The 26,349-nt window shown below is 43.3% G+C and overlaps 1 protein-coding gene and 1 long non-coding RNA gene across 3 annotated transcripts in view; one reads left to right on the plus strand and one right to left on the minus strand.

Annotated features, from left to right (window-relative positions):
• The window catches only part of INPP5D (inositol polyphosphate-5-phosphatase D), a 171,584-nt gene that overhangs the window by 129,336 nt on the left and 15,899 nt on the right, over window positions 1–26,349 (minus strand). For both annotated transcript variants that reach the window (XM_073674490.1, XM_073674489.1), the window contains exon 3: window positions 609–756. In XM_073674490.1, the coding sequence (XP_073530591.1) occupies window positions 609–756 (148 nt within the window). The remainder of the gene's footprint in view (window positions 1–608; window positions 757–26,349) is intronic.
• Window positions 16,527–26,349, plus strand: part of LOC141259057 (uncharacterized) — a 157,903-nt gene continuing 148,080 nt past the window's right edge. The window contains exons 1-2 of the long non-coding RNA XR_012318367.1: window positions 16,527–16,689; window positions 16,809–16,939. This is a non-coding gene — a long non-coding RNA (uncharacterized lncRNA). The remainder of the gene's footprint in view (window positions 16,690–16,808; window positions 16,940–26,349) is intronic.

Below are 26,349 nucleotides of genomic sequence, written 5' to 3' on the forward strand. Positions count from 1 at the left end.
CAGCAGCGTGATCAGATTGTGTGCTCATGCTGCTGACGTCACTCGGGGGCACCCAGTGTGAAGAACGGGGGGGGGGGGGGGGTTACTGTGTGTGGGATATTTATGCTAGGTGGGTGTAGATACACTGTGTGGGGGTTATTTACTGTGTGTGTGTGTGTGTGGGTAGATATTTACTGTGTATGGGGGGGTATTTACTGTGTGTGTGTGTGGGGGGGGTATTTACTGTGTGTGTGTGTGGGGGGGGGATTTTCTGTATATACTTTTTATGCTAGAACAATCTCTGACCAGAATAGGGTTAGTTTAGAGCAGACCAAACAGCATGGATGAAAGTCCCCAATACTGGACTACAGTGAGCTTAGGTCTTCTTTGACCAGAAAGCAGGGTACCTCAACATCCATCTTTAGATGGCTGAGATGTGGAATTGTCACTGGGTTAGATTTGTTGCTGACAGGTCATGAGATCCAGAGTTTACTGTATCCAGTGCTCTAATTCCTTTTACGGTAATTTTGGTGACATATTCAAAACCGATTTGAAGGCCATAAGGATGCACACAGCCACTCACTTATTCTGGCATAAGTTTGGACAGATTTATTTTTCTAATGTCTTACCCTGGTCTTCATCAGGTTCTTCCGGTCCCTCTTCTTCTTGAAGTACAGGGTTCTGTAGATTAGTGACTAGTCCTACATTTTCCTTTCTGTAAAAGTCAATCAGCTCCTGTAGGTTTGTAAAAAAGCGCATGGGAACTCCTTCAGATGCCTGCATAGAAATATTCATGTTAGTTCTTTTTTTAATCTATAGAATGATAAAAGTTAAAGAAAGCATTGCTGTGGATACAAAGGAGAGCATAATACCTCAATATAAAAACAGATGTTATAGTAATATAGCATACGTAGCAAAATATGTACAAGGTAAAAAGGCATAAATCATAAAAAAAATATCTGTTATCTATAGATCTATTTTTCATTTTGAAATGTATGTGTCTAGGTCAATTTTCTATTACAGACATCATCATCGCTATCCCCATTGGGGCTTACAATCTAGATTCCTCTTTGTTATATCTTTGTAGTTTGGAAGGAAATCCACGCAAGTACGGGGAAAACATACAAAAGCCTTTTAGATGTTGTCATTGGAGGGATTTGAACCCAAAACCCCAGCGCTGCAAAGCAGCAGTGCTAACCACTAAACCACTTTGCTGCTCAATAGTAACAGAAATCGCTAAGCAGTCACTGGGGTCTTAAAATCTCTATGGAAACATTTCACACTGGGGTTACATGACCAGTTTGGTTTATTATTTTGCTTACTTAAAAACACCTTTATATTTCACAGAACTTTAATTTCTTTGCAACTTGTAATTTTATACTTGTGAAATTAAAGTTAATCTTTTACCAGAGTTTACAATACAAACTGCATACAATATTAGATTAATGTCTTACACCTGATGTACTTAGTTTGCCAATCCTTTTTCTAATGGCTGTGTAAACCTTTTTGAAAGTTTAAACTCGATTTTTTGATTGACAGCTCCCTAGTGCCCTCCTCCCTGCTGCTGCTTAGATCTCACACTGCTCACTACAAGCTGCAACTGTCTGTCAGATTGGGTAGGCAAACACTGAATACACTTGGAGTCATGAGCTCTCTCACTTTTTAACTGGGCTCATGAAATGAGGATTTTATAAAGAGAGATGTATCTAGGTTTTCCAGCACCCAGGGCAAGAATTAAATTTGGCGCCCCCCTCATTCCTTCCCCACGCAGTTTGAGTAGCTGTCATAATCACTTATATGCGATTTCCATACTTACTGTCATGTGCCGACGAGCTGATTTTCCTGATTCTCTCAATCTTCAGTGAAATACTAAAGCCCCTGCTTTACGTAGAGAACCGAGAAGTATGAAAATTGCATATGAGTGATGATGTGATGACTGCTGGAACCGGCAAGCAGAGCCAAATCCTGATAGTATATTACACGGTGTTAGGACTGGGCATACTACCGTGCGTAATGTTAAAATTAGGGGTTGTCCAGATTTGTAATGAAAGTCTACTGTCACTTTAGGCGACTGCAGATTTCTGAATTCTCACAGCGTGTGCACTGTATGATATCAGGATTCTCCCATGTCGGCGGCAAGAGCGGACGGTTATTTAACTGCAAGTATGCGATTTGCCTACTTCCAGCCACATTCCAGCTAGATGTGTCTGGCCTCACTCAATTCACTTGTATTGAGTGAGGCCAAGGATGTTTAGTTGCCACATGACTACATGTATGCAAATCGCAGGTTGCACGACCTCCCACTCTCACTGCCGGCATCAGAGAATCCTGACCGTGCAATGCATTCACTGTGAGAATTCAGAAGTCTGCAGTCATATAGAATCACTGCAGACTCATCACAAACTTGAACAATGCTTCTAACATAAATACAAATGTGGCAACTTTTAACTTGTCAGACATCACAATACTTTATTAACATGACCATGTATCACATAATCTTACAAGTTATGGATTTACATGTGCACAGGATCAGGACCAATAACACCAAAAAAATACATCACCAGAACCACCAGCAGTACAGAAATACATCATCAGAACCACCATCAGTTTAGAAATACAGCATCAAAAGCACCATCCGTATAGAAATACATAACCAAAAAAAACATCAGTACAGAAATACATCACCAGCACTACCATCAGTACAGAAATACATCATCAGATCCCACAGGAATCACAGTACTGATGAAAGTTAGTATCACAAATAAACATTTACATCCAGGTACCTTATAAGTGGTATCTTGTCTGATTGGAGTCATTCTATTTTCTTCGTTATCTTGTTCAGGCGCCATAATGACTTTTCACATCCACAGCTCATCTCTGCTGACTTCCATTTTCTCCGGTCTTCTGCAGCACATATCGACCCGGTGACCTTAAAAACAGCAGCGTGATTATAATGCTTCTGAATAAAATTATCCTCCCTACACTATGGCCCTGAATAAATAATTGCCCCTCACTGTGTTCCCAGCACAAAATATGACACCACACTGCCCCTTATAGTACATGCCCTCCACACTGCCCTCTCCTTTCAACACTGGGCCCCTTCTTCACATTGTCCCCTCAAACTGTCCCCTCTATAGTGCCCATTCTCTAAACTGTGACCCTCATCATACTCCCCTCCTTAGTGTACCCTCACACTGTCCCCCAATGCTGCCCCCTCTCTATACTGCCCCCCACACTCCTCAGTCAATATTCTGTGCCCCTTTACACTTTTCTGCCCCATAATGTCTTCTCACACTATTCCCCTCAATAGTCTCCTCAAATATTTCCCTCCTCCCTCCTCATACTGTCTCCCCTTGCACTCCATACTGTCTCCTCAGACGTCCCCATACCGTTTACGCACCTACTCCCTCCCACTCCTCATACTGTTTCCTCACATATTCCACACTCCCTATACTGTCTCAGATCCCCCTGCTCCTCAAACGCCATACTGTCTCTTCATAGGTCCCCCTCACTCCCCAAACTGCCTTACTGTCTCCAAACAAATCCTCCTCACTACCCATACTGCCATACTGTCTCTTCACAGGTCCCCCTCGCTCCCACATACCGTCTCCTCACAGTTCCTCCTCACTCCCCATACTGACATGCTGTTTCCTCACAGGTCCCCCTCACTTCCCATACTAACATACTGTTTCTTCACGGGTCTCTCTCGCTCCCAAACTGTCATGCTGTTTCCTCACAAGTCCCCCTCACTCGTAATTCTGACATACTGTCTCATCACAGGTCCCCCTCACTCCTCATATTGAATCCACACCAATCCCCCCACCCCTGCTCCTCATACTGTGTCTGCACCAATACCCTCACCTCAAAGTGTATCTGCACCAATCCCCCTCCCCGCTCCTCATTCTGTGTCCTAACCAATCCCCCCTCATCATACTGTGTTACCAGCACCAATCCCCCCTCCTCATATTGTGTCTGCACCGATCCCCCCATTTATCATACTGTGTCTGCAGCATCGATCTTCCCTGCTCCTCATATTGTGTCTGTAGCACCAATCCCCCTACTCCTCATACTGTGTCTGCAGCACTAATCCTCTACACTCCTCATACTGTGTCTGCAGCACCAATCTTCCCCACTCCTCATACTGTCTGCTGCAGCAATCTTCCCGCTCCTCATACTGTGTTCATATCACTAATCTCCCCCCACACCTCATGCTGTGTTCGCACCACTAATCCCCCCCATCCCTCATACTGTGTCCACAGCACCAATCTTCCCTGCTTCTCTGTCACGCAAGTTGTGGGAAAGACTTAGTGAAACACAAAGGGAAGAGGGAAAGGAAGCCCAGACTCTAGGGAAAGGGGGGAGTGGAGACCTCCTGGCTCATAGAATATCACCCTAACGTCCCTATATTGGTTCTTCACCAATCGCCGCACGCGTTCCTCGCCCTGTCTTTCCCTGCCATTTGGCTAAGGCTAGGGAAGGGAGGAGATGAGCACTAGTTGATCCCCACTGACACTAAAGACAACAAGGGGGGACAAACAAAAGGGAATTGCTTAGCTTTAAATTACTCCAGACAACTGCGCACACGTCCTCAAAACCAGAGAGGAGGAAGACCTACTCTTGCTCGAGCCTTCACAAGGAGTAATGAATATCGCCGGCACCTCTCTCCAGAACACACAGAAGGAGCGCCATTTGACTTTTTGAATGTAAAATTTGCTTGAATAATTAGTGGACGCCATGTCACGTTTGGGGAGCCCCTGATGTGTCTAAACAGTGGAAACCCCCCACAAGTGACACCATTTTAGAAACCACACCCCTCAAGGAACTTATCTATATGTGTGGTGAGCACCTTGAACCCCCAGGAAGAAGTACTGCTCTTGCTCGAGCCTTCACAGGGAGTAATGAATATCGTAGGCACCTCCCTCCAGAACACAGCAGGTATTTATTCACCCAGGCAAGGGTGTTACTTAGCCAGAGGAAGGTAGCCACAGGGTCCTAGAGACAGCCTCTAAGAAGGTGTCTGTAATGCCAAACGTAGAGATCTCCTGCAACCAACTGCAGGGCGACTGTCCTGTCACTTCTAACACACCCGTGACATCCTCATACTGTGTCCGTGGCACCAATCTTCCCCGCTCCTCATACTGTGTCCATAGCACCAATCCCCCACTCCTCATACTGTGTCTGCAGCACCAATCCCCCTCTCCTCATACTGTGCACACATCTCCAATCCCCCCACTCCTAATACTGTGTCCGCAGCACCAATCCTCCTCACTCCTCATACTGTGTCCGCACTAATCTCCCCCATTCCTCATACTGTGTCCGCAGCACTGATCCCCCCATTAATCATACTGTCTGCAGCACCAATCTTCCCTGCTCCTCATACAGTATCTGCAGCACCAATCCTCCCCACTCCTCATACTGTGTCCACAGCAACAATCCTCCCCACTTCTCATACTGTGTCCGTAGTATCAATCTTCCCCACTCCTCATACTGTGTCTGCAGCACCAATCCTCCCCACTCCTCATATGTCCTCAGCACCTATCCCCCCACTCCTCATACTGTGTCCGCAGAACCAATCTTCCCCGTTCCTCATACTGTGTCTGTAGCACTAATCCCACACTCCTCATACTGTGTCCACAGCACCAATCCTCCCTACTCCTCATATTGTGTCCGTACCAATCTCCCCCCATTCCTCACACTGTGTCCTCAGCATCAATCTTCCCCTCTCCTCATACTGTCTCCGCTGCACCGATCCTCCCCACTCCTCATACTGTGTCCGCAGAACCAATCTTTCCCACTTATCAGATTGTGTCTGCACTACCAATCTTCCCCGCTCCTCATACTGTGTCCGTAGCACCAATCCCCCCCACTCCTTATACTGTGTTTGCGGCACTACTCCCCTCATTCCTCAAAATGTGCCGCAGCACCAATCTTCCCCACTCCTCATACTGTATCCGCATCAGTCTCTCCCCATTCCTACTGTGTCCACAGCACCAATCTTCCCTGCTCCTCATGCTGTGTCTGCAGCACCGATCCCTCCCACTAATCATACTGTGTCCACAGCACCAATTTTCCCCGCTCCTCATACTGTGTCCGTAGCACCAATCCCCCCGCTCCTCATACTGTGTCTGGAGCACCAATCCCCCCCACTCCTCATACTGTGTCTGCATCACCAACTTTCCCCGCTCCTCAATAGTAATCTTCACCACTCTTCATACTGTGTCCACACAAATCCCCCACGCTCCTCTTACTGTGTCCACGGCACCAATCCCCCACTCTTCAAACTGTGTCCACACCAATCCCGCCTACTCCTCATACTGTGTCTGCAGCACCAATCCTCCTACTCCTCATACTGGGTCCACACCAATCACCCCACTCTTCATACTGTGTCCGGAGCACCAATCTTCCCTGCTCCTTATACTGTGTCCACAGCACCAATCCCCTCCACTGCTCATACTGTGTTTGCAGCACCAATTTTCCCCGCTCCTCATACTGTGTCCACAGCACTAATTTTCCCCGCTCCTCATACTTTGTTCGCAGTACCAGTCCCCCCACTCCTCATACTGTGTCCGCACCAATCCCCCCCACTTCTCATACTGTGTCCACACCAATCCTTTCCCCACTCCTTATAATGTCTCTTCCCCCCCCAACAATAAAACTTTAGTCTCTTCAGCTTCAGGGGAGAGCTTACCTGACCGACATTCATTGCGCCTATGCAGCACTGGAGAGTAATGTAGGCAGAGTGATCAACTAACCTGATCACTCTGCTCACTTTGCCCAGAGCTTCAATTATACTCGCGTCTGACAGCCGGCTCAGAGAACGGCCGAATCCCAGTATGGGGGACGACAAAATGTAGCTGCAGGGGAGACACCTCAGACCGCTGTATTAGGTGGTCCAACAGTGCAGCCCTGCTGGTGGCGCCCGGGGAAATGCCCCCTTCAGATTGACCCCTGTTTATAACCATTCTGATATGGATTATCAAAGTAGGTATACCATCTTTTTCAGCTGTGATAGATATATTTAATTATTATGGTTACGTATATAGCACCATCATATTCCACAGCACTTCACAGACATTATCACTGTTCCCTTTGGAGCTCACAATCTAAATTCGCTATCAGTTTGTCTTTTGTAGTGTGGGTGGAAACTGAGGAATTCGGAGGAAAGTGGAGCACCCAGAGGTAACCCACGCAAACATGGGGAGAACATAGAAACTCCTTGCAGAGGTTGTCCTTCATGTGACTTAAACCCAGCACTGCAGTGCTAACCACTGACTGTCCTAGAGGGTGAAAGTTACATTCAATAAGGTTGGATTTTTTGTAACTGCTGTGTTGTTGTGGGTCACTTGTTGCAATTCAACCCCACTGACAATTATTATGTGTGCAGTGTACAGTTATAATAATTGTACAATGCACAAATAACGTGCCGTGCAACACCATGATTTTCTTGTTGCATGATACATCACATTGTATCGCCCCGACAGCTATCTCTCCTGACTCCCCCATACAAATCAACCATTAACTCAGCCAAGAAATCATTTATTTTCAATGGGTAGAGAAAGAAGCTGTCAGACACCCAGGCCACGGCCTACGTCCTGAACAATAGCGTCAGGTGTTTAAATTCAAACTCCGACTCTTATCTTCCCCGATATCATGTGTCGGGAGAAAGTCAGGAAGGTACAATAGACGGTTGGTTGATCTTGCTAAAACCGTCAGGCTCTGACATCTTTTATCTAATGTGAATCGGGGCCTATAATTTGCAAATCAATGCTGGTCAGAGAGAGCGGTCTTCATACTTGTGATACTTTACAAAGCATCTATGATGTGTCAGAGGATTTTGGATGGGTTTCTCCTTGTTGCAATATTCTCCGTTAATTTCCTGTAGCAAAAATTCCCATCCATTTCTGTGCATGTTAAGTTTATGTACATTATAATGCATAGAACAATATTTCTTGTATGTGTTTATTATATTCTTGTCACATCCCTTGTTGATACATTTTAACCATAATGAGTTCAGCACTCTTTTTTTTTATTTAACACCTATTCGTTTATATACGCCACCAGTGATTCTTCATACAGGCTAAATGGAAGTCCTGTCACTGGCAGAGTGCCATCCCCTTTGGTTTTTGAAATGACAGAATATATATAACATATTACTGTATATCTACAATAACAGATAAAGCTTGTAGATGTCAGTGAATTAAAGTTGTGGTTTCAGGGTAAAGAAAAGTTCAGGAGTGTTTAAACACAAACAAGCAACTCTTGCAATGAATAGGTTTACCATGTGTGGGTCTACATACATACATTACGGCAATCCTAAAAAATTGTTAAAATATACTAATGAATGGAATTACCTTTTATATAAACCGAGACAGTACAGCGATATGCTGAATGGCTACAAAATTGAACCATACAACCAGGCAGCTGTAGTTTCAGCTTCAATTGGGGACAAACTAGCCCTCCAGGGTACTAGAAGAGCCCCTCGTAATCCCAGGTTCTTACACAGTAATGGCCCCCAATACAGCCTATACAGAATAAAATACAGGTGAACTTGTCAGAATGACTGAGATAAATGTTCTAAGTCAGGCAAAGAAAGGTTATCTCCAGCTTTAGTCCGCACTCACTCCTCACTAGTCCTGTCAGATTCAGTGAACAGAGGATTGCATGTTCAGGATACCTGACAGGATGCTATCCTCACCCTACGTCAGTCTGGAGCAGATGTCTTTACGCAACCTGTCCTACTTCGTCACAGCTGGAACGGCTGGGAAACTGCTATGACAGCTGACATATTTAAAGCCCTGACAGTTCATTAAATAAAGATTACCTTTATGCTAAATTTTTGCTAAATTAAGGTATTTAGTAAAATTTGTGATATTTAAATGTCATTTATTTATTTTATTCAATTTCTCGGAGAACCTCTTTAAGGGTGCATTAAAGAGCGAGATGTGTACACGTTGTACCTTTGGAAGCTCAGGTACTGGATCTGAATGAGCATCTTCAACACTGAGATAAACTGACAATATGGAAAGCAGATTGCTTCTCACTGAGCAGCTGCTCACTGAGGTAGATGTGGGGGAAGACAGTGACATGCAACTGCAAGACAATAAGGCAGCTACTTGGGTGATAGTAAGAAGGTGGGATAGAGGGAAGAGAGTCTGGGAGGGTATTAGTGATCTGACACACCCCAACAAGTTTGCTAAGGTTGACAGATGTGGGAGGTGTCAGTACAGGAGTAGCAGCAAGACACATCCTCTAAAAGCCGGGGGAGTGTCTGCTCCAGTAAAGAGGGGAATAGGAGCGCAGGGCAGGCCACACAGGTACTGATAGTGGGGATTCAATTATTAGGGGAACAGACTGGACAAGCAGTCACAAAGACAGTGATCACCAAATGGTTTGTTATCTTCCTGGTGCTTGAGTTTATTACATAGCGAATCAGGGTTGACTGAGGGAGGACCCAGCAGTCATGGTACAAATTAGCACCAATGACAAAGTTAGAAGTAGGTGGAAGATCCTTAAAAATAATGTTAGGGAATTAGGTCATAAGCTTAAGGCAAGGACCTCAAAATACTGCTTGTGCCACAACAGAGAGGCAGCAGGAGCTTAGGTCTCCGGAATTGGTGTAGGAAGGAGAATTTTGGGTTCCTGAAGAACTTGGAAAACTTCTCTGTTGGCTACAGCCTCTATGTTAGGGAGCCCATTCATGTCTATTGGTCAGTGCAAAAAATTGGACCACATTTAGATAACATCCAATTTTCACAGACTTGACATAATGAAGATGGTGGAGAAACTGTTTCCACCAAGAAAATCAGATCCCACTCTGATCAAACTCTCATCAGAGTGTGACTAGCATAACAGGACTGTTCTTTTCAGATGGAGAGGAAACAGTCGTCTACACCTGCTTTAATGCTGAGTCTAATCTCCTGGTGTGTCTACCGCTAACTAGTGCTTTCTGTCCAAAGTATTCTTCCTACTCCTTGTTTCTAAAGTGTTCCTGAAGACAAGTATGTCCAATGCCTAATCCTTATTTTATTGAAACACAATTATCCAAGCTTAAACAGCATGAAGCACAATATGTTAGCCACTTGGTAAGTGGAAGAGAAAGGGAGAAAAAGCGCGCTATGTGAAGGACCTGATAGGTAGATGTGACGGAAACAGCCAAAAGGCCACTCACCTGTTGGAGTTGTGCACCCCTGCACAACTCCGGTGTTAGTGTGAAAATGGAAGGAGCAGGCACGTCTCACCGCAAGGTACAGGTAGCTTGGCACACCACGTGCCGTGTGCTGCAGACCGCCGCTCGTGCTCACCCCTTCCAGGTTCCAAAATTGCAGGCCACGTGTCCGCCCACAGATCACGTGACTCAGGATCAGATGTGCATCACCACAGGTCCTGAAAGCTAGGAGAGTGCAGCCCCCAACCGCAGGTCCTGAGTTGAGCAGCCAAAGGGGAAGTTTATAGTGGGGGGATTTAAGAATGATTAACTAGAAGCTGCTCCTGCCGCTAACCCCCAAAGGGGGATTGAAAGTGGTCCAAATAAATAAAAAAGCGGTCTCTAGGGCGCTAAACGAATGAACACTAGAGGTGAAAATTTTTTTTTAGGGCTAAAAAATAAATTTAATGAGCCCTTTCCACAACGCGTTTCGATAGTAAACTATCTTCCTCAGGTGGTACAAGGGTATGAGCACAAACATAAAATATATATAGACAAAGATTCACAATGATTGGTTGATACTAATTAGTTAACCTGGGTCCAAACATATGGCAATGCACTACAGATGTATTTCAGTAAAGGCACTACAGATGTATTTTTGTATAACTTTACCAACAGGCACTACAGATGTATTTTTGTATAACTGTTTACCAACATGCATTGCCATATTCTATACTTTATCCAATGTGTTTTTGATACTTTGTATTCATGTGAAGGTGGCTTATGTGAAACCAATGTGGACACTTCGCACCAGCACATGAAGGGTTTCCTTTGTTTGGACCCAGGTTAACTTATTAGTATCAACCAATCATTGTGAATCTTTGTCTATATATATTTTATGTTTGTGCTCATACCCTTGTACCACCTGAGGAAGATAGTTTACTATCGAAACGCGTTGTGGAAAGGGCTCATTAAATGTATTTTTTAGCCCTAAAAAATTTTTTTCACCTCTACTGTTCATTCGTTTAGCGCCCTATAGACACCCACTTTGTAAGTATCAGAAGTTTTGATCATCTTGGACCTTTTTGAATGTTTATTCTTTAATGTAACATAAAAATGTCAAATGTCACATCATAACAAAATAAGGAAATTACAATCTCATAACAAGTGATTTCTTCTCCTGGATGTTTTGCCTGTAATAGGTCCTACACTCGCACCTAATTTTCTAAACATTTTGCAGGATATTTTTTCTATAGCTCATAGAAAATGGCACATTGTGGCTCAGTCATAGTATGAGTGGTCTGGGGAACATGATCAGTTTATTACAGTGTTTCCATTGTGGACTATTGTAGGTTATAGAGGTGACTTACACTACCTCTAAATATTCACACAATATATAACTGATTATACGAAATGAACTTCCTTCTAGTTTCAAGTTGCATCATGTAAATCTTCACTTCCCCTTTTTTTAATTCAGGATGTGAGGAATAGTGGTTACATAAGGTGCTTTTTTATTAGATCAGTCCACCAGTATGTGTTAGAGCATGGGGATGAGTTCTACAAAAAAAGATTTTTGTTCCAGACTATGGAGCAATAGTTAAAGTGTAACCATTGTTTTAATTTTTATTTTTTAAATCAATAGTACACATGAAAATAAGCAACTTTGTAATATATCTTATCAGAGAAATCTGTTACTTTCTCAGCCAGAACTGATCTTTTAGTTTCAAAAATCTCAATTTTCAGGTTGAATCTGTATTCAGCGAAGATAGATTGTTACATCACTGACATAGAAGATGACAGTTGCTACTGATAAGATCATCCCTCCTCCCCTTTGCACAAAATCCTGTCTGTAGTAACTGCCATCTCCTATCTCAGTAATGTAATAATCTGTCCTCACTGAATACAGATTTTACCTGAGAATTCAGAATTTTGAAAATGAAAGACCAATCTTGACAGAGAAAGAAGCAGATTTCTCTGATAAGATATATTACAAAGTTGCTTATTTTCATGTGCGCTATTGAGTTATGAAATATATTATGAAACGACGGTTACTCTTCAAGATTGGTACCCCAAAATGCTAAAGCTCTCCAGACTCAATAATCAGAATAGAAGATGCCTTTGTCTTCTAAATATAAAATTAAAGTCTTACTTTCAATGTTGCAAATTACAGAAAGAACTTTCATATTAGATTTTCTGCTGCTTAGATGCCATTTTAACCTTCATGCCTCTGTTTTGGGCTTTCTACTTCACTGTATTTTAATATTCCCACAGATTGGGAGATTGAGACAAGCGGGAGCCAGACACCTATGACAGTGATTTACCTCCAGGTAGAACACAAGCATCTGGCATGCTGTAATTCATGCCCTACCCTCATTACTCCTGACATCAGAGGACAGCCAGATGACCCCAATACACAATAGGATTGCTGGGAACCAAATTAATCTAATATTATTATTATTTATTATTATTATAGCGCCATTTATTCCATGCCGCTTTACATGTGAGTATGTATAGGCAGCAGAGGGTGTAGATGTTATGTAGGTGGATTTGGAGCAGATTTTTCTCCAGAATCCAATATCCACATGAAAAAAAAATATTGCTTTCCAAATATTCTTTGACATATTCATTTCAAAGGAAAAACTTGCCTATAGTGCACATTGTGCTGTTTGTGGAAAAAGAAGCAACATATCAATGTTTCTGCTTGAATTTTTTTTTTTCAAATTTGACTTTGACAAATCAATTGAAGCAAGAAAGAAAAAACAAACAAACACCCCATACACAAAAAAAAAAATTATCAAAAACCCACCAAATAAGCACCAACAAGTATTATTTCTGGAGCTTCTATTGATGTGGACTTTTCAGTCTGAAAAATCCACGTCAAAAAGCTGTGGGTGGATAAAACCCTCAAATGACAGGTTAATGCTAACTCTTCTGCATGTGAGGCTCGATACGTAAGTAAAAACATATATAAAGTAGTCATCTAGATATGACAATTGAATTTATTGCACAGTATCTTTTCTTCTTCTTAGATTGGCAATTCACAATTTGTTCGAGCAGATACGAGATTTACTAAGCTAAATGCATCAAAATTCTGGCTCAATTTCCACCCAAAACTGTCATACATGCCGTGCACCACATATAGGTTTCCAGCGCTGTTTCCATCTTGCTCAACAATGGGGCATAACCTCATGTAAAGGGTTGTGGATTACCAGGAAAGGGGGTAGCTTGAAATGCCACAATATGCTCCAAAATTAAGCAACTGTCCGGGATTGTAAAGTTAAACAAAAGTTTTTAAATTGGTTCTCTGTTACTTTAACATTCATGATTTATCTTTAGGGCTTGTGTACAAGACCTTAAAAATCAGAAGAGTGCTATCCGTCATTTTGACAGATAGCACTCGTCCCTATGTTATTCTATGGGGCCGTGCACATGTCTGATTTTTTCCTCAGACCCAGTCAGTCTGAGGGGGAAAAAATGCAGCATGCCGAGTTGCATCCGATTATCTGATGGCACTCAGCCATTCATATCTGTGGGTCCATGGAAAACATCGGACCGTACTCGGATGATATCTGATTGCAGTCCGATTTTCAAGGACAGACTGAATGGGGAAGATGGAGAAATTTATTTTATTGTTTCTCCTCATCCGAGAAAATCAGATCACTCTGGTCAAAATATGATCAAACTCTGATAGTCTGATTAGCATAATTTCGGATGAGAGAAAGACAGTCGTGTGACCCCAGCTTTAGGATAGGTCATCAGTGGGCAACACCCAGCACCCCCGCCGATCTGTATATATCCAAGTGCCGGCAGCGGCCAGGTGTAGTTAGTTCTGGAGTGGAAAGAGAAAGCTCCATTAACTGCATAGTGGGGTACTGCAGATCCACCCTTATTCATTGGAATGGAGACGGATGTGCAGTATCCAGCCATGGCCCCATGTAGTTGACAGAATTGTGCTGCGTAGCTCTGCAACTGATTGCAGGCACAGGGAGCAGCTGATTGGTGGGGGTGCCGTCTGTTGCACCCCCACTGGTTTGATATTGATGACCTATCCTAAAGATAGTCCATCAATATTAAAGTAATGGACAACCCCTTTAAATAGGCAGCAAATAGCAAGAGCCACTGATATAAATTTGGTGCCTTTTAAATCTGCTCTGAGTTTTCACTATCTAAAATAAGTGAGGATTAGTAAATATGTAATATTATATATGTCTACTGATACAAATATTTATTTTACATATATAGCACCACAGCACTTTGCAGACATCATCATCACTGTCCCCATTGGGGCTCACAATCTAAATTCCCGGTCCGTATGTGTTTAGAGTGTGGGAGGAAACCAGAGAACCTGGAGGAAACTGTTGTCTTTGGTGGGATTTGAACTCATGTCCCCAGTGATGCAAAACAACAATGCTAACCATTGAGCCGCCTTTCTGCCCTTGATGGGTTTATAAATCTATGCAGCAATTTAAATTGTTTTATACTTTTACAATATTCTGATAAACCCAGCTATAATACAATGCAGGAGCATAGCCCCGGCTACTGGCATGTGCCCTGGGTGCTGGGAACCCTGAAAAGCACCAGCTAGTCATTCTGCTTTGGGCAGAGTATTTTGTTTCATGTTAAGGGCAGTAAAACAAATCATGCACCAGTTCAAGGAAAATCCAGCTATGGCTCAAACTCCATGATTCTGGTTAAAATAAAGATAAGAAATCTGTAAAGAAATTATATTCATCCACTTACATACTGGCTGATAAAACAAAATACATATTTCATCTCAAATGGTATCAAGCTGTCAGTATGATATAGCTGAAGAGAATGACTAGCAACTAACTCGCTAAAATATTCAGTCTGCTCTATGAAACTGTTAAGGAAGGAGCTTACTCTGCATTTCCTGCCATGTTAAAAAATTAACAAAAAAACGGACCAAATTGTTGCAGAAAGTGAAACCTTAAAGAGTAACCATCATTTAAATTTTCATTTCATAAATCCATAGTACACATGAAAATAAAAAACGTAATATATCTTATCAGGGAAATCCGCTTCTTTCTCCGCCAAGACTGATCATTCATTTTCAAAATCCTGAATTCATGAGTACAATCTGTATTCACTTATGACCCATGGTGGGCTGTTTCCCCTGTGGCCATTGTCTGGCTTGCGCCAATGTCCTGCGGTGCTCCTCGTTCACATCTTCAGACCAATCTCGCTCTTTTCAAATCCGCAAATATGTCTCATGTGGCACTACACAAGTGGTATATTATGCCACGTGTGCTTGCCAATTAATATATGTAGGATTAACTTCTAGAGAACTTAGGGTCAGGGTGCGGGATTACGTGCAGGACATTGGCGCGGCCAGAATGATTGCCGACCCCCGGGAGCTGAAGACGCTGCCACGACATTTTAAAGCAGTTCATAAATGCGATCCTAAAAGCTTCAAGATACGTGGTATCGATGTAGTTAATCTTGGCTCCCGGGGGGTAATGCCAGGCAACTAATGGCACAGAGGGAGGCTAGATGGATTTCCATCCTGGACACCATGGCTCCGCGGGGTCTGAATGAAAGTTTGGGTTTTTCTTCTTTCCTTTAAAAATATGTGCTCTCCTGCCATCTTTGATTTTTTGTCCTTTTCCGCTCTGGACTGGGCTGTTGTTTATAGTTTGATTTTATTTTATTATTTTCATTGTTTTTAACTTTATTCTTTTTTTGTTTTATATAGTGATTTTTCATCTGGACCTTCCTATGTACCCCATTTGGCTATTGGGTCCGATCATTCCTGCTTACCTTCGGACATTCTCCTGTATAGCTTCGTATTTGTTCAGATCTACCCATTTGCTGCGTTATTGCTTGATGGGGTGGGAATTTTCGTGCATTTGTCTATACAAACTCCTCTTTATTTGTGGTTTATTATGTATGTATTTTCATAATATGAGTGATGGTATTTCTGTGGATTTTTTTTATTGCATAGATATATACCCTACTGCTGTCTCACCCTAGCACTATTACATTTTGGGAGATACATATTGTTATATTTGCTATAACATGGATACCAGCACCTTCTCTTCTTTTGTTTATACTTAGCCCCTGTTATATGCCTTGCTGCTGTGCGCCTGCGCGGTGGTGCGCGTCCTCGGCACGCACGTGCCCGCCGGTCTATATGCCCTCTGTGTGTCTTGGGTGTGCAGTCACGCCTGCTCCTGGACACGCGCTGACAGCTTGACATCTGGGACTCGTGCGGCGGGGGGGGGGCGGTGCTCATTACGCATTCGCCATCAAGTATGCTGGCACAATAGGACCTGACATTGTACGGTCACATGACCGGTCAGGTGATCATTCAGGGGCGTGTTTAAGAAAGTCTTTGCTGGCACAATAGGACCTGACATTGTATGGTCACATGACCTGTCAGATGACCATCTAGGGGTGTATTTAAGAAGGTCCTTGTGAGTCACTAAACAGTGCCTCTTGAGAAAACCTTCCTGGATACAGGCGAAACGTGCGTTGGGGTGTGTTACTTTCACTTTCACAGCTCTTTGTGACACCCTGCCTCGGTTCATGGGCACTATTTCGATGTGGTAAGTCTCTTGGAGATTGCGGCTTCTTTTATCACTTGAATATGTTTACTCTTATACCTTGGTATAAGCCGTTTGGCTATTCTATAATAAGTTTTAATAATAATTTTTTATTTTTATAGTGCCAACATATTCCGCAGCACTTTACAATTTTAGGGGTGACTTATACAGAATAAGCATATCTCATATTGAATGGAGTGAGGGCCCTGCTCGCAAGCTTACAGTCTATGAGGAAAAGGGGGAGACACAAAAGGTAAAATGTACATATATTGTATAATGCAGCCTTGATATACTAAATAAGATAAATAATAATACATGGACTGGTCGCCTGCCAGTATGTGTGCAGTCCTGACCGAGGCTATTAAGTACATGGATGGTATGAACCTGAAATTGAAGATTTTAATATGGGCCAATACTGGAACGGACAGTGTGCCAGTCTAAAGAAATGGGTTTTTAGGGTCCGCTTGAAACTGTGGGTATTGGGAATCAATCAAACTGTCCTGGGTAGTGCATTCCAAAGAATTGGTGCAGCACGCGAGAAATCTTGGAGACGGGAGTGGGAAGTTCGGATTACGGAGGATTTTAGTTTTAAGTCATTGGCAGAAAGGAGGGCACGTGTAGGGTGGTAGACTGAGACAAGGGAGGAGATGTAGGGGGGTACTGAAGCATGGAGCGCTTTGTGGGTAAGCGTGATAAGTTTAAATTGAACTCTATATTGGATGAGCAACCAATGCAATGACTGGCGCAGGGAAGAGGCAACTGTGTAGTGGTTGGCGAGGAATATGATCCTTGCTGCTGCGTTAAGGACGGATTTGAGAGGAGAGAGTTTAGTAAGAGGGAGACCGATTAGTAGAGAGTTGCAATAATCGAGACGAGAATGAACAAGATGGATATCACCTCCTGCTACTCCTATGGTATATACTGAGGCCTATTCTGACGAGGCAGGATGTCATATCACCCGACCTACTTTGTTCCCATGTCACATTTGTGTATTATGTATTTATATGATATTGTAATTTTAAATATCCCTTCTTAATAAAATTTGATATATGCCATGCTACTCTTTCTCCTTTTTTAATTACATAGTTTTGAGTAGGCTTTTTTGGTGGCTAGGATTCGGCATTGATCACCGGATACCTATCCCATTTTCTCTACATTATGCAGGTCTCTGTTTCTGTATAATACAATGCAGGAGCATAGCCTCGGCTACTGACACGGCATGTGCCCTGGGTGCTGGGAACCCTGAAAAGCACCAGCAAGTCATTCTGCTTTGGGCAGAGTATTTTGTTTCATGTTAAGGGCAGTAAAACAAATCATGCACCAGTTCAAGGAAAATCCAGTGTAGGGCGGCGGTGTTCACACTGTGCAGTAACTGAGGCAGTGACCCAAGCAAGTCCAACATAAGGAGCTTTTATTCAGTAAAGCTTACAGGTAACAAAGTCCTCTGGTTTGGAGCCGGGTTAACACAAGTCCATGACAATGGTTGCCGGGGGCAACAGCCGCGCCAGGCCGCTCAGAGCCTGACGGGTACAGAGCCTTCTCACGCGTGGGTACAGCTACTCACAGATCCGCCGAGCTTTCCTGCTATGCTCCTAGCAGGTCCCAACACTGAACAACACTAATCCTTAATGCAGGGTTTTTAAAGGACCTGTGGCAAAAGGCACTGGAAAACCTGGGTTGGTGGGAGGAGGCCGCCCCACTGCCTTCCTGTAGCCTCCCCCAAGAAATGAAGGCCCTGCCGGGTTTTACTTAATCTGCCTTAGCCAGATAGCATGACCAGGGCAATGTTCACTTCATTCCTGCATTGCAGCCGCAGAGGAGTTTGTGACTGCAATGCACTCCAATGGATTTAATAGGTCTCTGTACACGTTCTGGGGGAGATATAACGTCCCTCGTATACAATCCCAGTCACTGCCTCACATCAGCTATGGCTCAAACTCCATGATTCTGGTTAAAATAAAGATAAGAAATCTGTAAAGAAATCTATGTAGCAATTTAAATTGTTTTATACTTTTACAATATTCTGATAAACCCAGCTATAATACAATGCAGGAGCATAGCCCCGGCTACTGGCATGTGCCCTGGGTGCTGGGAACCCTGAAAAGCACCAGCAAGTCATTCTGCTTTGGGCAGAGTATTTTGTTTCATGTTAAGGGCAGTAAAACAAATCATGCACCAGTTCAAGGAAAATCCAGCTATGGCTCAAACTCCATGATTCTGGTTAAAATAAAGATAAGAAATCTGTAAAGAAATTATATTCATCCAGTTACATATTGGCTGATAAAACAAAATACATATTTCATCTCAAATGGTATCAAGCTGTCAGTATGATATAGCTGAAGAGAATGACTAGCAACTAACTCGCTAAAATATTCAGTCTGCTCTATGAAACTGTTAAGGATGGAGCTTACTCTGCATTTCCTGCCATGTTAAAAAAGTAACAAAAAAAAACCGGACCACATTGTTGCAGAAAGTGAAACCTTAAAGAGTAACCATCATTTAAATTTTCATTTCATAAATCCATAGTACACATGAAAATAAAAAAAACTTTGTAATACATCTTAGAGAAATCCGCTTCTTTCTCTGCCAGGGCTGATCATTAATTTTCAAAATCCTGAATTCACGAGTACAATCTGTATTCAGTGAAGACAGATTGTTACATTACTGAGATAGGAGATGGCAGCTGCTACTGATAAGATTTTATACAGATGGGAGAAGGGGGTGAAGAGGCAGGACCTCTGCTTCTTGCTCCTCCTTGACTGAATACAGATTTTACCCATGAATTGAGAATTCTGAGAATGATCAGTCCTGGAGGCGAAAGAGGATAAAAACATGTTTAAAAGCTGACTGCGCTGCTTGAAAAAGTCTCTTCTGCAGTAATATTTGAAGGTTCTTTATTGTCCACTACGCGTTTCAATGCCGTACTGGCATTCACTTGATAAAGATACCAGTATGGCATTGAAACGCGTAGTGCACAATAAAGAACCTTCAACTATTACCGCAGCAAGAGACTTTTCCCAGCATCACATCCAGCTTTTAAATGTGTTTTTATCCTGTTTGGTTAATTCATCTGGTGGAATTCAGCCCCAGCGGCAGCTGGCTATCTGATACCTTTACATTGGTTGAGTCTTACATAACCACCCTAGGTAAGCACCTCTGATTGATATGTTCATCTCCTATATTGGGGTTTGACCCTATATGTGTGCTTCTCCCTCTACTGTTTTCCTTTGCTCTGGAGTAGAAAAAAGCTGATTTCTTTGATAAGATGTTACAAACTTTCTTATTTTCATGTGCGCTATTGACTTATGAAATAAAAATTAAGATGATGGTTACTTTTTACTTCCTTAAAGTCAGTGCACTGACATCAGTCAACTGAGCATGACTGTGGGGATGAAGGTTTGCATACGCAAATAGGCCAGTGTCAGAGAGGTATATGAAAAATAGTCCAAATTTTATTCAGAAAATTCAGATGATTTTCATCCGTATTGTCATCCATATGCCATCTGTGTGCAATCCGTATTTAGGCATCAACTGTTTAAAATGTACATTCTCAAAAACAATTTTCTATGTTAATAATGTATCTATAAAAATTGGATGCTATATGGATGATCCATTGGATCCGTGGTTTTGTTTTTTTTTGCGCACCCTTGGACTTGAATGGGCCAATGTCATCAAAAAACAGAAAAGAATAGTGCATGCTGCAATCTTTTTCATACGGACACTTGTTCCATGTGAGGAATTGTCATCTGTACAGCCCTATTGAATTAAATTGGTCAGGGTGCGGTCTGATTTTTACTCGGACAGCACATGCCCATCTGAATGCGCCCTTATGAAGGATAAAATGGGATAGATCTCCTAATAATACTGAGAAGAGGCCTCTGGTGTCCCCTATTTGAGTGAAATAATGCTTGGTCATTCTCACCACTACTCCATTTATTGTGCATGGAATTGACAGACATAGATGAACCCTCCAGGCAGTGGCGTAATAAGTGTCTGATGGGCCCTTGTAGTGTTCTAAATCCTATAAGGACATACGATTTGCCTCACCCCCATTAAGTAGGAATGTTCTCCATTTTGGGCTCCTTCCTGCTATATATGTCCCCCATCCTAGGGCCTTCCTAGTATATACACTGCTCAAAAAAATAAAGAGAGCACTCAAATAACACATCCTAGATCTGACTGCATGAAATATTCTCATTGAATACTTTGTTTTGTACAAAGTTAAATGTGCTGACAACAAAATCACACAAAAATCATCAATGGAAATCAAATTTATTAATCAATGGAGGCCTGGATTTGGAGTCACCCCCAAAATTAAAGTGGAAAAACACACTACAGGCTGATACAACTTTGATGTAATGTCCACAAAACAAGTCAAAATGAGGCTCAGTATTGTGTGTGGCCTCCACGTGCCTGTATGACCTCCCTACAATGCCTGGGCATGCTCCTAATGAGGTTGCGGATGGTCTCCTGTGGGATCTCCTCCCAGACCTGGACTAAATCATCCTCCAACTCCTGGACAGTCTGTGGTGCAACGTGACTTTGGTGGATGGAGCGAGACATGATGTCCCAGATGTGCTCAATCGGATTCAGGTCTGGGGAACGGGCGGGCCAGTCCATAGCTTCAATGCCTTCATGTTGCAGGAACTGCTGACACACTCCAGCCACATGAGGTCTGGCATTGTCCTGCATTAGGAGGATCCCAGGGCCAACTGCACCAGCATATGGTCTAACAAGGGGTCTGAGGATCTCATCTCGGTACCTAATGGCAGTCAGGCTACCTCTGGCGAGCACATGGAGGGCTATGTGTCCCTCCAAAGGATGGCCACCCCACACCATTACCGACGCACTGACAAACAGCTCATGCTGAAGGATGTTGCAGGCAGCAGATCGCTCTCCACGACGTCTCCAGACTCTGTCACGTCTGTCACATGTGCTCAGTGTGAACCTGCTTTCATCCGTGAAGAGCACAGGGCGCCAGTGGCGACTTTGCCAATCCTGGTGTTCTGTGGCAAATGCCAAGCGCCCTGCACGGTGTTGAGCTGTGAGCACAACCCCCATCTGTGGACGTCGGGCCCTCATACCACCCTCATGGAGTAGGTTTCTAACCGTTTGTGCAGACACATCACATTTGTGGCCTGCTGGAGGTCATTTTGCAGGGCTCTGGCAGTGTTCATCCTGTTCCTCCTTGCACAAAGGCGGAGGTAGCGGTCCTGCTGCTGGGTTGTTGCTCTCCTACGGCCCCCTCCATGTCTCCTGGTGTACAGACCTGTCTCCTGGTAGCGCCTCCAGCCTCTGGACACTACGCTGACAGACACGGCAAACCTTCTTGCCACAGCTCGCATTGATGTGCCATCCTGGATGAGCTGCACTACCTGAGCAACTTCTGTGGGTTGTAGAGGCCGTCTTATGCTACCACGAGTGTGAAAGCACAACCAACATTCAAAAGTGACCAAAACATCAGCCAGAAAGCATTGGTACTTAGATGTGGTCTGTGGTCCCCACCTGCAGAACCACTCCTTTGAGTGTATCTTGATAATTGGCAACAATTTTCATCTATTGTCTATTCCATTTGCACAACAGCATGTGAAATTGATTGTCAATCAGTGTTTCTTCCTAAGTGGAAAGTTTGATTTCACAGAAGTTTGATTTACTTGGAGTTATATTCTGTTGTTTAAGTGTTCCCTTTATTTTTTTGAGCAGTGTATATCTCCCATCCTTGGCCCATCCTAGTATATATGTGATGTGACTGAGCCCTTACACTCACACGGGGATGAACAAACCAGGGGAGATGTTAAACCTGCACACCACAGATACATATACACATATACAGACAAGGCAAAACCCTAACCTGACACTTATTTGTTCCTGCCTGACCGCGGAAGTTGGCATCATAAAATTACACAATGGCTCCCCCACTCAATGTAGGCTGATCCTGAGTGTCCTTAACTGCACCCTCAACTATACGCAGAGTGTAACCCAAAGCAACAATAATAGACGATAAACGGAGTGCACATAGAGGATGAGACACAGGGCTAAAGATGTGTTCACACAGTCGTACATGAAAGACAGATGAAAAAGAAAGGAACCCAAAAAAGACCTTTTGGTATATGTGAAAACCCACAAACACTGAATGTAACAAAATGGGAAAAGAGTTTAGAAGGGGAACACGCAAACAAACCGCAGCAGAAGCAACAGAGAAAACCTCAGCAAGATAATCCTTCACTGAGGCGCTGGGACTCCAAACACCCATCTAACTTGGAATACAGTCAGCAAAGACTGCATCTGCCAGAGAGCGTATAAATAGCTGCTCCCAAGATGTGATAGGAGAAACCAAAATGAGGAAGTGAAAACACCTGCACAGAAGCAACACAGCAATGCAAAGGCAAGAGCATTATCAGCAGTTGGACAAAGACCACACAAGCTGTAGTCCAACAGAGAGAGAAACCAACCCACAGCCAGAGATCACCAGATCGAGTCCCAGAGTTGAGCCATGACAATATCTCCCCCATCCTGGCCCCATCCTGGTATATATATGTATACTTTATATGTTCCCCATTCTGGTATATGTCCCCAAATCTGCCGCTGTTCTTTAATGCATAGAAAAAGAAAAAATGATTATACTCACCTTCCCTCTGCTTCCCCACTGAGCGGCTTCCTCTTCTGAAGCCAGCAGCTGACTTCAGCATGCAAGTGACGGAAGAACATGATGTCGCTGCCATGCTCCCTCAGTTATGTGCAGCGTCAGCTGCTGGCCTCTGTTTGGCCAGCAGTGTGTATTATGCAATATCTGGGGGGTCTCTGCGCCGCAATACACTGCACCTAAATGTGCATCCGAGGACGCACATCCAGTTGAAGTTTGTGCAGGCTTCAGTGGGCCCTGCACAAGCATGGCTCGGTCGTGACCTCTGTGACCTTGATCGTGACGCCCTTCGCTCCAGGAATCTGTTCTTGAGATCTGGGTCCCAGAGCTTAGCAACTTATGATCTATGCTGTGAATAGGTGATAAATTGTAATGGTAGGACAACCACATAAAAGACTAAGTAATTAACCCCTTCCTGACATGGCTATTTTCATCATAGAATGTTAGAGTTGGTGGGGACCTCCCAGGGTCATCGTGTCCAACCCCCTGCTTAATGCAGGATTCACTAAACCATCTCAGACAGATGTCTGTCCAGACTCTGTTTGAAGACCTCCATTGGAAGAGAACGTACCTCCTCTCGTGGCAGCCTGTTTTGCTCATTAATTACCCTCACAATCAAAAAGTTTTTCTATTATCTAATCTCTCTTCTACCTTTCAGTTTCATTCCATTGCTTCTCGTGTTCCCTTGTGCAAATGAGAATAAGGATGATCCCTCTACACTGTGACATCCCTTCAGATTTGTAGACACCTATTAAGTCTCCTATTAGCCTTCTTTTTTGCAAGCTAAATATTCCCAGATCCTTTAACAGTTTCTCGTAGGACATAGTTTTCAGTTTGCTCACCATCCTGGTAACTCTTCTCTGAACTTGCTCCAGTTTTTTATGGCTTTTTTTTAAACATGGTGCCCAGAACGGGATACACAGTATTGTAGAAGAGGATAATTACTTCACGTGATCTAGACTCTATGCTTCTCTTAATACAGCCCTGAACTGTGTTTGACTTTTTTTGAGGCTGCATTACACTGTTGACTCATGTTCAGTCTGTGATCTATTAGTATGTAGAAAAAAACTTGGCACTCAAAAGGATTTTGCGATTCTTGAATAATTTAATGGTGACAAAATAGTACAGTGTAACAGACGTTTCGGTCTACAAAGACCTTCATCAGTGTACTCGTAGCTCTAGGCTAGTTGTGAGAACCATTGTTAGCAATAGATTTGTCAGAAAAGTGATCCGGATAGTGTGGAGTCGGCATCCACCGATCACTGAGCCAGTTATGAATCCACCTAAGGCTGTGTGCCCACGATGCGTTTTTAATGAGTTTCTGCAGCGTTTTTGCTGCTGTGGAAACGCATTAAAAACGCATTGTAGAAGGGCAGCAATGTTTCCCAATGATAATCCGCATGTGCTGTGGAAATTTCCGCTGCGGATTATCATTGCGGAAAAAAACGCAGCACTACCAATTATTTTGCGGAAGTGCTGCTTTTTCGCCGCCATTGACTTGCATTAGAACTCGCCAATTCCGCAAGACTGCATCTGTACTTGCGTAATTGGCGCGTTCTAATGTGCGGATGGTACCCGGGTGTAGAGGCGAGTCTCATCCACACCCAGGTACCATTAAAAAATCTGTAAAAAAAAGAATAAAATAAAAAATAAATGTATATTTACCTTCCGGCGGCCCACGCTGCGCTCCTCCTTGCTTCCCAGCACTTCGCGGTGGATTGAAGGACCAGCGCTGACGTCAGAGTCATGTGACGGGCGTCGCTGACGTCGGCAGGTCTTTCAATCCACCGCTGTCGGCAAGGGAGAACGGAGTGTAAAGCAGGACACCGGGGTAAGTATACATTTATTTTTTTATTTTTAACCACTCTCTCGGGTCACACTATATAAATCCATGCTGTTTGCATGGATTTATATAGTGTGACCTAGTTGTCACAAGCACTTTCCAAGTGATGCTAATCGCTTGTAAAGCGCTTGTCAATCCGCATGCGGAAATCTCAGTGAATAACGCTCCATTTCCGCATGTCCCTGGCAGGAAAACGCATGTACAATCCGCATGCGTTTTTTTCTGCCAGGGAGATGCAGGAAAAAATCCTGAGCATTTCTGCATCGTGGGCACATAGCCTTACAGTTGCCTTGTCAATCCCATACTTGGTCATTTTTTGACTAAGGAAGTATGAGATACTTTATCAAATGCTTTGCTGAAGTCGAGATATACTATATCTGCCACATTTCCCTGATCCACCCAGTCAGTGATTCCATCATAGAAGGAAATTAGATCAGTCTGGCGTGACTTGTTTGCTACAAACCAATGCTGGCTCTGGGTAATTATTGTATTCTTATCCAAGTACTTACATACATGCTGTTTAATAATATTGTTCAAAGATCTTTCCTTGTATAAAAGTAAGGCTCACTGGCCTGCAATTTCCTAGCTCTATCTTATTTCGTTTTTTGAAGATGAGAACAACATTTACCCTTCTCCAATCTTCTGGAACTTCTCCTGTTTTCCAGGATTTTTCAAAGATTCTGGCTAGTGGTTCTGCAATTTTCTCTGCTATTTCTTTCAGTACCCTTGGATCTAAGAGGTAAGGTTTCTCCTTGTGGAGAGTGAAGAGCCAAGTCTGGCATGGCAGTATGAGGTGACTTAAATGCCTTGCATGCTCCTCTGGGAAATTAAATATGCAAAGTTCAATTTTCATATTTCATTTCCCAGGGGAGCATGCAATGCGTTTAAGTCTCCTCATACTGGCATGCCAGACCTGGCTTGTCACTCTCTACAAGGAGAAACGTTACCCCTTAGATCCCTGTCTTAGGCTCTTGCGTAGCCAAATCAGCTCTCATACTTTACACTGATGAGGGACAATACCCCGAAACACTGTGTATCCAAATTGGGATTCTGGCTTGGCTTTTATCCCAAGTCATATTGCAAGGCTCTTTAAAGGGTCGATATTGCTACTTCCAATAGGTGGCACTAGAATTCAAGTCCTCTTCCTCTCTGAAGAGACAATTTGCATATTTAAGTA

The sequence above is a fragment of the Phyllobates terribilis genome, unplaced genomic scaffold (assembly GCF_046119375.1).
Source record: "Phyllobates terribilis strain yellow unplaced genomic scaffold, ASM4611937v1 Scaffold_3__8_contigs__length_932513732, whole genome shotgun sequence".
Classification (NCBI taxonomy): domain Eukaryota; kingdom Metazoa; phylum Chordata; class Amphibia; order Anura; family Dendrobatidae; genus Phyllobates; species Phyllobates terribilis.